The sequence below is a fragment of the Akebia trifoliata genome, chromosome 15 (genome assembly GCF_017979445.1).
Source record: "Akebia trifoliata isolate Shusen 1 chromosome 15, ASM1797944v1, whole genome shotgun sequence".
Taxonomy (NCBI): Eukaryota; Viridiplantae; Streptophyta; class Magnoliopsida; order Ranunculales; family Lardizabalaceae; genus Akebia; species Akebia trifoliata.
The window spans coordinates 24,005,559-24,022,794 of record NC_141389.1 but is presented as its reverse complement, the minus strand read 5'-3'; the positions used below and the strand labels follow the sequence as shown (position 1 = coordinate 24,022,794).

The 17,236-nt window shown below is 33.0% G+C and overlaps 1 protein-coding gene across 1 annotated transcript; it reads right to left on the bottom strand.

Moving 5' to 3' along the window:
- Nucleotides 1–4,666: 4,666 nt before the first annotated feature.
- LOC147384690 (nuclear transcription factor Y subunit B-1-like) lies at nucleotides 4,667–14,912 on the bottom strand. Its single transcript, XM_086424811.1, has 8 exons — nucleotides 14,602–14,912; nucleotides 14,244–14,471; nucleotides 14,018–14,147; nucleotides 13,861–13,866; nucleotides 13,664–13,729; nucleotides 13,505–13,555; nucleotides 5,177–5,287; nucleotides 4,667–5,052 (listed from the first exon to the last, which is right to left on the bottom strand). The coding sequence occupies exons 2-8, from the start codon at nucleotides 14,456–14,458 to the stop codon at nucleotides 4,999–5,001; spliced, it is 633 nt and encodes a 210-aa protein (XP_086280937.1). The 5' UTR covers nucleotides 14,459–14,471; nucleotides 14,602–14,912; the 3' UTR covers nucleotides 4,667–4,998.
- Nucleotides 14,913–17,236: the final 2,324 nt, after the last annotated feature.

The window sequence follows — 17,236 nt, the reverse complement described above, 5'->3', positions numbered from 1 at the left end:
TAAAAGGTTTCTATTTCGTAGTTCTTATACTCTTCTATGGAGTGTTGTTTATTGTACATTTAAGGTGCACTGAGTGAAGTTGGCTATTTGATCACAACCGTTGATTGGGAGTTATAAAGTCTTTCGATGATTGATGGTCCATTGGATTGAAGTGAATTGGGCGTGTTTGGTGTGGACTTTCTGTGTCTTTTATCGAGGAGACCCTAAGCTCAAGTAATTTACATAGTTTCCCTTGAAACTAGAAAAATTATTTTGTAACTTTATTTTCTAAACTTAGTTGCATAATCTCCCTTGGCAATCTTATTTATTGTTAAATGGCAGAAATATCCCTAGCTATTGATAAAATATATAGGGCATAATTATAATTTATAATTGTATAGAGACTAGAAGTCCAACGTTGTACACCAATTACTTTTAGAGAGCTGATATTGGTACCCCAACTTTTACTTATTACACCCCAATTAGAATTAAAAAATAAGTCAATGAGTGAGAATAAGTAAAATTTGGGGTCCCAATAGAAACTTTCTCACTTTTGCTTTTTTAGATTTCTATTAAGCAACTGTTGAAGTTGTTTGAATGTGTTATAATGTTATGTAATGTTGAAGTAATAATTTGAACTTAACTTTTGTAATGTTTGAATGGTGTATTTTAATCTTTAAGTAGGGTGTGATAAATAATTTAATAAATTGGGATGTAATAAGTAAAAGTTGTGGTGCCAATAGTAGCTCTCAAGAGGGAAAGATGACCTTAATTGACCAAAACTACATTTTTTTTAAAAATATAATCATCACCAAGTGAACATAGAAAGACAATTGGATCGAAGTTCATTGGTTTTTTTCTTTTTTTTCACCACACTTTATAAAAAAATGTACTAAAATTGATTATAATTTTTCTTAATTATTGGAACAAATTACTTTTCATCTTTTGCATAATTAAGAATAATTGCATTTCAAGTCTACTATAAGAAATAGGAAAATCTTGAAGTGACACTGAAATTGACATCGATGACTGATGCAGATGTATGTACGGAGCCATAGATGTTTTTCATCAAGATATGAGTGAAAATCATTTATGGTTCTGAGCTCATCTCCACATCAGCAATGCGTGAATTGATGTCAATTTTAATGTTACTCCAGCACAACTCTAGGAAATAATCAAATCAAATGACTAGACATTATCACTAAAACTGATTTCTTATGTTTAAAAAAGTTTATTTGATCAATGGGCTAACATTTATGCGATGTGACAATTTTTTATTGGGAAATTGATACTCAATAACATCGAGGCCATAGTATCATTCCCTAAATTTATTTATAAAATGACATCTACCTATTTTTATATGTAAAATATACAGTTTTTTAGTCTAACAAAATCCTAATGTTTTTGTTAAAAAAAGAAAAAACTTGCTTTTTAATTAATTAACGATATTTTTATCTTTTAATTAAAATAATATTTTATATAACTTTAATAGTGTCGAATGTTTTATGCCGGATATTATAATTTTCATTTGTATTTTATCTTCAATAAATAAGAGTTATATTCATAATTTAAAAAGTTACAATTGCCACACCAACTTTTTACTAACGTCACAACAACTATGTGCAATTCTCTGATGATTTATATAAAAAAATTAGTGTGGCATTAGTAAAACTTGGTGTGTCAATAGAAACTATCATGATGTAAAGAAGGTGCCACTTAACTAAGTGGTAAAGGTTGTGACGAGAGTTGAACCCATGACCAGGTTCAACTCCTTTAAAACAAAAAAAAAATCATAATTTAAAATGTAAATGAGAGATTTTGTAATGAAATTAAAAAAAATAAGGTTCTGAAGCAATTCTCACAATTTCAGGGATGAGTTTGTAAATATACTTGAATTTTGGAATGACTTTTCTGGAGAAGATTTTAAATTGGTACGGCGAATTCTTTGTCCATTAGTTCTATTTGTTTGTTTCTATTAAAAGTTCTGAGAAAGAAGTAAAAAAGTGTGTACAAATGGAGGGGCCTATACGTCCATAGAGTTACACGTGGCAGACTTGTTAGCATCAGTACCGACATATTTGGTCACTAAGATACGATCATCAAAAGATGTGCAATCAATCAATTAAAACGTTGGAGTGACGGATGAAAATAAATGTCCATAATGAAACGGTTTCAACCAATGGGTTTCGGGGCGGTTCAAGAAAATATGAAGTTTATTTGTATTTGCATATAAAATTGGATCCGATCTGACCCGATCCATTGTTATTAATCTGAAAAAGATCCTAATATTGAGATGAGTCCGACTAGCCTTACTAAACTAGTAAGGATTTCACCCTTGAAACATGGTTTTTAAACTTGGAATCGCATCTCGTCTCATTCAAGTCCGATACCGAATTGTCTCGGACAAGTTTTTCGATACGTTTGAGACGTCTCGTGAGATAACTCAAAAATTTGTACGTGAGACGTAAAACTTGATCAAAAAATAGCTTTGTGAGTTGGTCTCGTTCAGCTCTGATATCGAGTTAACTCGGACGATACATCTCGGTCTCAGACGAGTTTAAAAATCATGCTTTGAAAAGGTCCTTGGGCTTCCCTTATGACATCTAAAAACATGATTAAACGCTAAAGGTTGTAGAGGACACAATTCCATGAATTTAAAATAAAATAAAAATGACACATGATTAGAAACTAAAGGTTGTAGTGGACAAAATTCAATGAACTTCGAAAAAAAAAATATTTTTCACCATTGAATTAAATTATTATTATTTTTTTTACTTTTATTTTTTTTAAAGTTAGGTGGAAGTAAGGTTGGTCATATTCAAAGTCAAAATTATTTTTTTATTAGAAAAAGAGAATTACTTAAAGAACCCCCGCAAAAGACTTTCTTTCTAAATAGTCCTTAAGGGATGCTCGTTAACTTTGACTGGACACTTAGTAAACTTTTTTCTTTTTTAATGATCCTTCTATCGAGTACTGTCGAACTCAACATTTTTTTATTTAGTGTCAAGTTTGCATTTTTTACTATTGAACTCACCACTATTTATTATCGAGTTCACAACTTTTTATTTACTGTCGAACTCAACGCTTGTTTAATTACTATCGAGTTCACTGTTTTTTAAAATAAGAAAAGTGGTGAACTCAACACTAGTAAAACTTATCCATTTAAATTTTCAAAATTTTTCGACTAAAATACATGGAATGATCAACTAAAATAATGACTTCTTTAATTAATTTCAACCCAAAAGAATCGTTATTGATCGATTTTCATCCAAAAATTAAAAAAAAAAAAAAAAAAAAGTAAAAAAATTATAATTTTTCTTACATACATCTTCAAAATATTTGAAAAAACTCTTGGAAATGACTTCTTCTTTTTTCTTAAATCATTTCTAGCCGAATGGAGTCTCCCAAACTCGGTTAAAGTGTCAGAAATTTAAATTTTAAATAGAAACAATGAATTCAGATAATTAGAACATTCACTCGTAATAAATATGAGAGATGAGGCATAAGGACCATTTAGAAAGAAAAAGTTTACTAAATGTCTTTGCCAAGCAACTAATGAAAATTTAGAGACTACTTAGAAAGAAGTCCCGTGAAAGTCCTCTAAGTAATTTTTTTTTTTTTAAATATTGGATCTGAGATTTTCCAATAAAATGCATAGGGCTGTGGTTCGAGATTACTATCGTAATAATCCATTTGAGCAAAACGACTCTCAGTAAGACTAAAAACATTTCTCCATCAAGATCTAATCAACTAATTTGACAAGGTCTCATCCAATCTGTACCCAAATAATTGATGGGACAGGTTCAACAGCGATAAAAAAAAAAAAAAAAAACATTTTGTCGTATATGAGTTAAAAGGATGATTTTTTTTTCTTGTCAATGATCGCTATGATGAGAGCATCATCCTCACAAAAGAACCAGCCCATTTTTGAAACATTTAACCCCATCGAGAGTGGTTTACAAGGTTTTGGTACACAAATTTTCAACTTGTAAATTATTTTTGATGAGGGATAGAGTTTCGGAATAAGCTGATTTTTATGAGAATAATAATCTCTATGGTGAAAAGACCATCCTAACAAACAAATAAAAAATAAATAAGTAATCAACTCACTCCAAATCTTCTATCCCATGTAAGACTTTTTGAGAACCACCATTGATTTTTTTTTTTGGGTTGGTTGTTGTATCTGACCCATATCCAAACCATTTTGATTTCACTTAATCCAGAACTGACCCAATCAAATTGCTTGATTCAGGTCAGATCCGATCAGATAATTCCAAATAGTTCAATAATTCTGTTCTTCTGTACTTGTTTGTTAATTGCTGCACTATTCTACTTTACCATTATAATCTTTTGTTTGAATTAGTAGTCAGAAAATGATATTTTGCAAAAACTAAAAATATTTCTTTGGTTATTTGTCAAAGAATATATAATTTTGAAACCCCTTTTTTATTCGGATCCACTCCAGGGACCCAAAACCACTAAACTCAGATTTTGGATTAAATCAGAACCCCTTTATGATCTAATCTCAGAAACTAAGGTTCTAAGAAAGAAAAAAGTAAATAGTAATTAATATTAATTAAATTAAAGTTGAGAAATTCTTCTACAAGCCTGCGAAACTTTCCTTAATAAATCACATAAAGCTTTTGAGTTTAGCATTCCAAAAACTTTTAAACCTAAAAACATAACATGGTCTCTCAAATCAGATCCATTATAAAATTAAAGAGAATATCAGGTCATGGTCCCCCACCCTGTATACATCACTAAAGTCATAAATAAAACTATAAATAAATCCTCCAAAGGTTTCCAAACTTTTTCAGGGGTTGGTCAATCTCTAACTTCTAAGAAAAACACAAAAAATATACAGATTTCTAAAGATTCGACGACTCGCCATTACCAATGATGATAGTAACACATCCCTGTATATAATATATATATATATATATATATATATATATATATATTCTACTTGAAATGGAATTCCAAATTATAGAAAATGGTCAAAGAGGGGAGGGTGCCTGTTCACTGCTTTTGCATATGAGCCCTAAGATGCTGTGCTTGTGTCTGGGCTTGTACCTGCAACAATTTCAAAAACTAATATTGTTAAAGAGTATTGTAACCAAGACACCCTGTTAATTTCCTAACAAAGAGAAAATAAAACGAAGGACATTGATTCTAACCATGGTTTAAAGTTCCGTACCATCTCAGTATGTGTAGGCTGAGATTGGAGTAAAACATTTAGTGTATCAGATTGTCTCGGAGAAGAGTCTTGGGTTCTCTCCTGACTGAGACAATATTTTAAACCTTGATTCTAACAACATATGCAATTATTAGGAACATATCCATCACAGGAGCCATGTTCATTTACATAGTGTTCATCGTTCAGCCAAACTTATTACTAGTGTATCACTGATGAATCTAATATAAAGACACATTACAACAGTTCTTCAGGTTACAATGCTTATTAAACTGAGTAAAATATTAGATGGCCACCCAGGTCTTTCAGAAGAGACACTGTCATGGTTCTTGTCTCAACAGGTCTTTGTGGTGTGTTGCCCCATTCAAGTGCCTGAGAGGATCTAGACACCTACGTTTTTCCGTTCTACTTCAAATTGTGTTATCTGTCTGTTTATTTACGAATTTGTAGAAATGAGATGGGACACCTGTGGATGAAACCAGGAAAGACTCCATGGAAATTCATGTTGACTTCTAAAATTCATATTGGTGTTGAAAACAGCTTTCCAATTGTTAACGTCGCTGCCTACTAAGATTATCAGAATCTTCAGGGAATGGGAGATCTAGGAGGTGACTAGTATCTATTGATGAAGTGATAAATCAGATAAAAACAAGAAGACAACTCAAACAGGAGATGTTACACAATAAAGAGGGTAGTTGTAACTCGGGTTGGGACCATGTCAAGCATATTATGGTATACACAAATAGATTTTATTCTTTTCTTGATTGAATGGAATGCTTAACATCACTAAATGGATAGTACTCAAATCCTCAGTTGGCAATTAAATGTCATATGTTCCTCCTAAGCTTTATCTTCCTAATCCCATAGAAGAAATAATTGAAACTGGACTTGACCTCTACTAGTTCCACAATTCCTTATCTAAAGAAGACAGTCCCACCCCGAAAAAAGAGAAGATGAAACAAGGTACTCAATGGTGAAAAACCAGAGATTCATCATAAATTCCTCCTGAAGGAGCTTACTATATCGTGGGTAATTGTTAATCAATACCCTTCATGGAGGTGCCAATGACTGTTGATTGTTGATTCCCTTCCTATCATGAGTTTTTTTTTCCTTTTTTATAAAGTACACAAAATCCCTCGCCGTGGGAAATAATTTGGTTTTATACTTCCCTTTTCTTATGGTCGATACATATGTATATTTTTTTTTAATGAATATACTTTTTTTTTATAAGTTGATAAATAAACTTTTTTGAAAGGAAAAGGTAAAAAAAAGGTGGTCGAGAAGACCGACCTACAAAGGAGAGGCAAAAAATAAAATAAAAATTACAGCCTCAACCTACAAACCAACCTCCCCAAAAAAACACACACCAAATCCACAAAAGATTAGAACAGGCATTTTCCCATCTAAATAAGAAATCCTCAAAGAAAAGTCTTTTAAACTCACTAAAAAGCTTACACTAGACAAAGATAAGGCCTAAAAAACCTGTAATAACATCAAAGATTAAATTCTCCCTTGAGAGATCCACATGTTTCCATCCTTCAACAAGAACCAACATACAACCAAGGACATTATGCTCCATAGAATCCTCTTCCCAACCCCAAAGAGGATGGTTAACATTGAAACACTACATTAATAAATTTTGGGAATGGCCACAAGATTCGAAATAATGACAGGAAGTGAGACTAGATATACCTAGAAAAAGAGCAATGCAACGCTCGACAGACACCCCGTCACATTTACATAATGATCATCTATTTACACAATAGACAACCTTGACAATGAGATGATCAACAATCAAAATCCTATCTAAGATAGCTGACCAAATGAAAGAAAAGTCACCTTGGACGGGACTTTTGGACATAGACCACTGCTTCAAGAAATAACAGGACATAAAGAATTATTTGCACGCCAGAATGGAATAAAATGACTCGACAAAAAAAAAAATCACAAGTTTTCCACAAAATTCTACAGTTGACCATAAGCAAATTGACAGACACCGCAATGATTATGCTAATCAAATCACATAAAGGCTTCAACCTCCCAGTAATTGAAATTCCTTGAGAAACCAAGATCCCAAAATGCACTGTCTGACATGAAAGTCTAAAAGGGAAACGACTTCAACATAAAGGTTGGGGAATTGGTACAATAGATATGTTGTTCTAGCTTGAAAATTATAATATGGTATGCAAATTATATTTACAAATAGAGGATACAGCCCACATGTTCCTCATCCCAAAGTCCAATGCCCATGGACCACAAAAGAAGCTCCTAACCCTCAAATGTATTGACCTCTTATTAGCAGAGTCAATGGATTGGCTCCTAAAGGAACCAAAACCTATAAATTTCACTGGTTTCGGTTACTATCGGTTCTGGTTCTCAAATAAATGGAACCAGAACTAGAACCATAAAAAATTAAATGGTTTTGGTTTTGGTTCTCTATAAGTTCAGTTCCAAGAGCCCAACTCTAATCGGATCCAGTAAAAAGAGAGTAGAACCGAGGTTTTCAGTTCTGGTACCTATTGACACCCCTACTTCTGATTGGTCACCTTATCACCTTACTTTACAAGGCATCAATCTCATAAACCATACAGCCATCCAAAAGCTTCACACACTGACATACCGTCTATGATGAGTGTTAGGACATTTCTGATAGTTGTATTCATGTTGTATACAAGGCAAAGACACTAAAAATGACATTATAATGCTACATAACTAAGCAAATACCGCAAACCAAGCTTTTTTACCAACGAGATTCAAGAGCAACAACATAATGCAAGTAACTAGCACACTAATTGGGGAGTCATTAATAATTAAATTAAACAAACAAATTGTAAACAAGATAATATAGGATATCAACGTCACTTAAAATTCTACGGTTGCGGACCTTTCAAATCACCAAGGGTATCCATACCAACAAAACCGGACATGACATAGCTATGTGATCCATGACATGGATATATCCATGTCTTTGCACCCCTAAGATTTTGGGACCAGGTGGGTTTAGTCATGCATAACCAAGTCTTCGCACACAACCATATATAACAGTTGCAACAACACAGACAAAAAAAAATTCTCAAATGCCCAAAGAATACAACTACTACTACTACTGGTAATCAAGGAAGATGTGGATGTTTTCATAATTAAAGTTGAAAAAAGGAAGGAAAATGGGGTAATGAAAAACTGATAATAGCATCAGTAATAAGGAGCATACAATAGAAAAGTACCATTACATCCACTTATGTAACTTAAGATCAAACATCATGCGTTAAAGGCACCTAAGGCCACCTGTATAAACATGAACCTATTTTTGATAACATGAAACTAAATGGGAGGATAATGAAGACTGAAGAGAATGGAGTAGATAGTAAAATGCATGAAAACAGATACACTAATGTGACAATTCACCGCTATCTTAATTTCCTCCACCCAGTCATCAATCGACATCATCTCAGTCCCATATGATATCTAGGAATGGCCTGTCGTGACTTGTGAATACAATCAAAATTCCTCTACTCCTTGTGAACATAATCAACATTTTCCCAAAATAAATGTAATTGTAAACATGAAAATGAGGGAAATAATTCCTATTTACACCTTGAGTTTCTAGGTGGTTTAATTCTTGCCTATTTCAGACAACAGTCACGACGCTGATAATTGAGTGCTCATTGTATTTGCCAAAAATCTACGAAAGAATGTACTCATCAATTTCCAGGTAAATATAAGTTTCCGAACAAAGTATGCAATTTTCCCAGCCATCCATTCATCATTTGAATCACCTATCTCAACGCAAAAGGGAATATCAAGCTACATCATCCTCAAAGGCCTCACTTTCACCCATATGGTCATCATAATAACAGATTCACTAAACCATTAATAAATCAATCCAATTCATTTTTTCTATTGTTGCAAAGGGGCAGAGTGAGGGTCTTGCTTTTGTTGAATTTTGAATAGAAATAAACTATATAATTTCCACTGTCACCTCCTAACATACATTTTGATCAAGTTTTGATGATGAGTATTACATATCACATTAGAAAAAATTCCTTGCAAACACTAGCAGCTAGTACTCATGAAACAGTCGACCCTTTTAAGAACTATTTAATGAAAAAACCGATACGAAACTTGTTTTGGGGGGCAATTGTTGCCACTGGTTCTTACCTTTGCTAATATGGACACTTCAACCAACCACCAAATCTTTTTTTCTTCTTTTTTGTGATAAATAGAAAAATCACCGTATCCATCGACTTGTAATTGGTTCATAAGTTTTCTTCTACCCATTTCCATTTCAAATCCCATATTGGGTTCTAGGGGTTCAATGGGACTATAAAATTTGTTCATAGCATCAAGTTGATACTCAACAGAAAGGGACGATTTCAAAGCTCCCCAAACAACCCCTCATCTCATTCATATTATATCACCAGGGGATTGAGGAGTGGTTGCGCTTCACACCATCAGTGTCTTAGTACATGCAAGTAACTTTATAATCAGCATAAGCCATGAAAGATGAGAAAGGGGTGAGAAGGAGAAAAGGGATGAGTGGGAGACCTGTTTCTGGCGTAGTAACCAAGTATGAATTTGGCATTTATTCAATGGGGGTCAATTCAATTAATTTGAATGAATCCAAAACACACAAAAAAAAAAAGGGCAGATGGGTAGGCCAAACAAATGGCAATTAAATAGAAAAATCATCACAAATTTTAAGCCAATTTTTCATAAATATCAATGATTTTTTCCAAATCTTCAACAAAATTCGGCTTCTCTACTTGGTTTGTTGACAAGCCCCAATTTACCCAAATGGTTGTCCTTTATTCCAAGTCAAGGAGCCTTTTATCCAAGCCTTGGAACCTTCTTTTCACTGCCCGAGAGGTCAAGAGACATAATGAGTAACAAAACTCTATTGAAGCATAGCATACATTTTATAAATTTCATAAAGCTACCAGACCATACAATTTGTTGGCCCATAAATATAACAGGAAAAAATGAGCAACAAATTAAAATTTTAAAACTTTGTCTAAATATTCATGTCAAAGTTTTCCAACTTAAAACAACATTGAGCACGTTGTCATAACAGCAAAACTTTATCCCCAAGATGTTGGATCAACTAAAAAAATCATGTTCCTTCATTCCATTTTGTCCAAAGCCAAGTCTTTTGTTATTCAGAGAGTTCATATTTGCTTTAACTGACTCCATCCACGTTCTTTTGGGTCTTTCTCTCACACTTTTAGGACTTTCAAATAGGACATTTCTTTTGAACTGGGGCTTTAGCCAACCTTCATTGAACATGCCAAAACCATCTCCATCAACTTTCTTAATTTATTGCCTATTGAACCTACAATATTTACCTGAAAGAGTTTGTTTCTAATTTATATTTTCTAGTCGTTCTATTCATTCATTTCAACATCATCATCTTTATTCTGCTTAATTTATTAACATGATGCTTCTTAACTGCTTAACACTCAGCTCCATACAGCATAGCTAGACTTATTATAGTCTTATAAAATTATCTTTTTAGCTTGATTGGTAAGCATCTATCACAAGATAATCCGGAAGAGCATAACTGCTCAACACTCAGCTCCATACAGCATAGCTAGACTTACTATAGTCTTATAAAACTTTCCTTTTAGTTTGATTGGTAAACATTTGTCACAAGATAATCTGGAAGTGCTCTTCACTTTAACTATCCAACTTTGATTATTTGGGCAAAATCTTCATTGATCTCTCCATCCTTATTTATATTACATGTGATAACGGAATTGGTAACTTCAAGGCATTTCTAGACCATCAATTTTAAATGGTCAATCATCTTGTGTGTCAATTTGAAATTTACACTCCACATACTCATTCTTGGACTTGGTTTTACTTTTCCTAAATCTCTTGGACTGAATCATCACTCCATAATTCTAGTTTTGTGTTGATTGTCTCTCTAGTCTTGTCTAATACTACATTATTAGCAAAAAAAAAAAACATACACAGAAATACATGCTTTTGAATATAATCTATAGCTAGAGCAAAGATTTAAAGCCGATCCTTGATGTAGACCAATTGTAAAAATTGAGCATATTGCAACAAAAGTTATAAAAAAAAGAATTGTATAAAGAGGGCACACATAATCTTTACCAAAAAGATGGATGTGATGATAAATAAGAAGTTAGCATAAAATGAAAATTCCCAAGAATTTTTTACAACTATCAATTTATAACCATTTTATAGGGTATATTGGTGAGATGTCAAAATACTTAATCGAAATAGAAAATCAAATTTGTGTATTGATGATGCCAAAACACTTTATTTAAATAGAAACTCATAAAAATCATTATAGCTTATAAGTGTGATCATGTCATTTCCTGGGTTCCATGGAGAAAATCATATTCTTTGGCAAAACATGGTGAATCCCAAGAGAAATGGTGCATGAAGAGCTATTATCTATGAAAATGAGAAATTTCAAATAGAGGTTTCTGTTCGTGAGCATTCTTTCACTCAAAAAAATAAATAAATAAATAAATAAAAGCATAATATGTATCCATCAGAAGAAAAAAAGTAGAACATTTCCCTCACATAACAATCTAACATAATAAAAAAAAGTAGAAGCAGAAAGCAAATCACATATTTGAGACAGCAAGAGGGTGAAAAAAATAATTCAGCGAAAAAAGACCCCATGGGTTGGGTTGTCATCTGGCCCTAATTCTGATACAGTAAGATATGAAATTAGGTGAACTATACATACTGATGAAGTGCATGATATATGTCTAATATATCATTTAAAGTATGAAATATATACAAAAATAAAGATTCATATAATATATGGCACAAAATCAAAGTTAATCAGCCTTCGCACGATATTTTACATGTCAGAAATGGTCCAAATTAGCATTTTAAAATGATTCTAAACCAGTCAAAACCACAAAATAAATCAGAGTACCTTTATCAACACTGGCCAGTAACTCCATAACTAAGCATGTAAATTCGAATCTGATTCGAATTCGTACTCGAAATTTCGGATAATATCCAGTAATTTTGGATATCGAATTCGGATTCAGATATATTCTAAGTATTTGAATAGATTTCGGGTGTTGATACATCCGATTCGTTAATATTCGATCTGATACCAATGCAAAATACTTATATTTTACTTTCAATTTATATTATATATAAATAAAAGAAGAAGATAGTTTATATATATATATATATAAATCTGATTGTAAGACAACTGTTTTCTTGTTCATCATTATACATCTTTTCAGTATTGTACGTTGTTCAATGATCCCCACTTCCAAGCGGACAGTCCGCTTCCAATTTTGAAGAAACCCTCCTCGATATCAAACACATGGCATTTTACATTTATTTCACAACCAATTTTTCCACGAAAATTTGAAACATCTCTTAGAAATGCCATGTGTAATCCAATGGAAAGGGTTGCTTCAAAATTGAGAGATTTTATGGATGAGAAAGATGAGATGTATAAAAGTGAGAGATTTTAGGGATTTGATTGACATCGAGACTGTTTTTTCTATGTGGATATGGAGGTGGAACTATGCTTAGAGATGTTAAGATGTTGCCATATTCGTCTTTGATTCGTTCCTCCATTATTGAAGTAGATAGAATCTAAAAGAAGATGAAAAATTATGGATATCTTTTGACATATTGAAGATTAATTGGTTTGAGAAAAAATAGGGGTTATTGACCAAGGTTGAAGATGACGGATTTTTTATAAGATTCGTTGATGAAAATCTAGGGTTGAAAATGAATGTGCTTGTGTTTGATTAAAAATAAAGGTTTTTGCAACCATCTCTTCTCTTATGTAAGTTAAAACCCCTTTTTTTTTCTTAATAAAAAAATTAATTTATTAATTTTCATGGTTTACTGGGTTTGAAAAACAAAAAAAATCAAAGATTTTTTTATCCGAATTCGAATAATATTCGATTTGTTAATCGGATTCGAATTCGGAGTTTAATTTTTATAACCGTCGGAATTCGAATTTGGAGGCTGAATTTTTTTCGGATTTGAATTCGGATATAGGCAGATTCGATTCGATTCGTATCCATTGACAGCCCTATCCATAACTACATATTAAGTGCAGAATAGACAAAGAAATCTGATACAACTATCCGTCAGCATTCAACGATGGCAATTGTGATAAAAAGGTTGGATGAATGAGAAATAGGTAAATCAAACCCTAATAAACTCAAACCCTAAAAAAAAATTCATTTACTAATTTGATGATCAAGACATGGAACTCTTAGTTCCCGATTGGCAATCTATCTAAAAGCATGCCTGATATCTCTATCAAAACTTTACAAAAAGAAAGGGGATAGAAGGGAAATGAAACCTTACTTGAGAATTCATATAGTTAGAGCCTTGTGTGAAAGACCCCTGATGAGCAATCTGTCAAATTTATTTACAGTAATTCAGAATAAATCGAAGAGGTATGCTTGTCTTTTGTGAAGTTTAATATAAAAAAAAAGGCTACAAAAGGATCCATAACATTCAAACCTGAACTCCGGATGCGTCCTTTTTTGCAGAACCATCACCACCTTTTACAGACCCTTTGGTGTCACCCTATGAAAATACAGATTTTTATAAAGAAATATGCATGAAAACAGTCTCACAGAAGAGATCCTGAAGACCTAAACAGATCCTAGAGAAAATTAAGAAAATTAAAAGAATTAAACTCTCTCATCTGAATTTACCTCAATCTGCAACACCGTGTTATCGCCAAAAATTAGAAAAGAAAAAAAACGTGAAACTGTTAGATTAGACTTCTTGATAATTTCGAGATCAAATCAAGAGGCGTTAAAACAAAGAAATATCGGAAATTGAACAAGAAAGTAAGAGAATTTCAATTACCTCTCTGTACCTATTCAGATACACCTTAAGCGGATCGATATATTCCTCAAACCCTAACGTAGCCATTGCCCACAAAAGATCGTCTCCATTTATAGTCTTCCTCTTCTCTCTCTGACATTTATCGCTTGCTCTACACATAGATCCAAAAAAATTAGGTTAAAAAAAAAAAAAACACAAACTACCAAATTAATCACAAAAAAACCAAAAAAAAATATAAATTCCATACTCGCTGGTGACAAAACTGATGAACTCGGAAACGCATTCCTGCACAGTTTCTTTAGCATCTTTAGCGATTTTTCCATTCGCAGGAAGTCCTTTCTTCATGATTCGACTGATATTCGCGATTGGAAGATATCGATCTTGTTCTCGAACGTTCGATCGAGGGCTTTGTTCACCACTTTCGTGACTACCACCACCAGGACTCGTTGGAGCTTCGGCCATGATCGCAGAAAACCTAGTTTAACAAAGAGAGTGTTGCAGATGAAGATCAATCCAATCGAAAACCCTAGGTTCGCCATTCTCATCCTTCGCGAATCGCGAGAAAGAGAGAGGAGATAGAGGAGAGAGAAAGATTGAAAACTTACCTTAGAGAGAGAAGGAAATAAAAAGGGGGGGGGTTTTGTTGGATTGTATTTCGCGCGCGTTCGAGAGAGGATGGATGGGAGTTTTTTCGGGCACAAAGAAGATGATCAGACGTTGGAGAAGAGAGGAAGGCGGAGACGACCGAGATGTGAGATTGAGAGTTAGCTTTGCTTATCTAAGCCGTCCGTTATTTATAACCCCATCTATCTCTCTGTTTCGGTCCTTTCCATCCGCGCGAGCCGCACGCGCACGTTTTCTTTGGGATATATTTGGAAAATGCTTGGAGTGACGTTGAAATTTACATCGATTCACACATTGCCGATCTGGATGCATGTACCGAGTCATAAATGCTTTTCATCGAGATAAGAGTGAAAAGCATCTATGGTTATACACTCACCTCCACGTCTGCCATGGTCAGCCATGTGTGAATCAATGTTACTCCAAACCGACTCAATATATTTAATGTTGATAATGACTAGGGTGTGGGTAGGATAAAGCTATTATCATATCCTTATTTAACTCTATATCCGATTATCTATATATAATTTTTTACTAACTTATGTTAAGTATAATCATTGGGGGTGTACATGGTTTGATTTGGTTCAAGTGGGGGGAAGGGCAAAATAAAATCGAACCGAGTTTGATTGGTGCTACAAATTCATAATCGGAATTGAACCAACTACCTTCTGGAACCAATTTGGTTCGACTCTCAATCCTTGGTTTTAGGTCATCGTCCAAAAATAAATCATCATTCTACAATAAATTTTAAGAAAAAAAAAGAAGATAAAATTATTAAAAATAGAAATTAAAACAAAATAAAGATCATAATTGATGAATGAGAGAGATGGGTGGGTCTCCACTTTTAGGGAGGAGAATAAAAGAATATAACTCGATATGTTGCTTGTCGAACCACCTTGGCTTGCAACCTTATCATCAAAAACACCCTTTTAATGGTGTTGGAGTGGTTTAATCAATTAGTTGCGGTAGTGATGGATTATGTAGTTTTGGAGATACAATCACAATCATATTCTTCTTCTTAATTAACTATTGGGATATATTATTCAACATTGTAGATTTAATGAAAGCATTACAACCATTGGACGAAGGGGATGTGTTGCAAGAGGAAAGCTTGACAACAGGGAGGAGAAAAAACCTATTTGTAATTCTTGGTGTGCTAAAGGACCTTAGTGACGTTGAAACTGCAATTGATCAGACCATTTGTTCTTGAAATTATGACTCCCCCAGTCCTTGTACCTGATAGTACAAAGTACATACTACAGAGAGAGAGAGAGAGAACTTTTTTGATTTTCTAACGAGGTGACGACGATGATGTCCAATCTTTGGTGAGGGGTGGGGAGACAACTTCTCTTTTAGGGTTTCAGTCCAAACTGGAAGAAGATGGAAAGAGGGAAAAAATGAATTTTTTATAAATATTTAATTTATTTGTTAAATAAATAAATATACTATATATTATGATATTGATTTGGTTATAGGATTCCCCTGAACCGAACCGAATCAATCGATTTTTTAAAATGGTAAACCAGAACCAAATCAATGAGTCAGAAAATTGAACAAACCAATTTAAAATGCCTTGGTTTGGTTCGGTTCTTGGTTTGACACGATCCAATATGCACCCCTAATATCCATATTGACTATTTTCCACTTCTTTTTGTAAAGGATATTCGTATCCGACCTGTTCCCAAATTTTAAACGGGTATCAAAGTCGGATATATACACTTTAAAGTGAAGATAATGTGAAAAAATATTAATTGTGGGTTATACATATATTTTATTGTGAATTTACCGTATTAAACTCAGATTAATGGATATTTGGGTTGGATATGACTCATATCCAAATCCAACTCTAAAAATATTCGGATAAAAATAATTGCAGATAAATTTACCCGAATTCTTAATTGGATAAAAAATTTGTACCCATACCAATAACTCGGGTAAGATGAGTCAGATAAGCAGATATTATCCAACCCATTGTCAGCCTTAGGTATATTAGGATGGGTCTATTTTTGAACACACTTAAAACTCATCTTGCACCTACTTTTTGGCGATACCCACCTTACACACCTATAAAATGTATTTTAGCATAAATTGCTTATTTTACCCACCTAAGGGTACCGAATCATTTTTCTTCTTCTTCCTTCTTTATTTTTCTCTCTCATTTATTTTTCAACTTCTTATTCTTCTTTGCATATGGGAAGGTTTCAATGAAGATTTTAAACTTTAATTTTAATTATTTTTCTTACCCTAGTACTTCCAATTGAGTCACATGAGAAAGTTATGTTCGGTAGGTATCTATAGAATATATTTCGTGGTATTCAGTAGGTACCTACCAAATGTGCGAAAACAAGTTCGGTCAAAACCTATTGAACAAATCTGTCAAAAAATCTTCGGTGACTTCGAATCAAAATCATCGTTTTGATGTTTTAATAGTGTTTTTTCTATCTTCCTTGATAATTAAATGCAAAAAAGTAAAAGAAATTTCAAAGAAATAAGATATAACTTGAAAAAAAAAAACTTAAAACCTAATCTCTATTTATTTAACCTCTCACAAAACTCAAAAAGAGATGAATATAAAGAAGAAAAAAAGAAAGAAAAGAAAATGAAGAGGAAGGAAAGAAG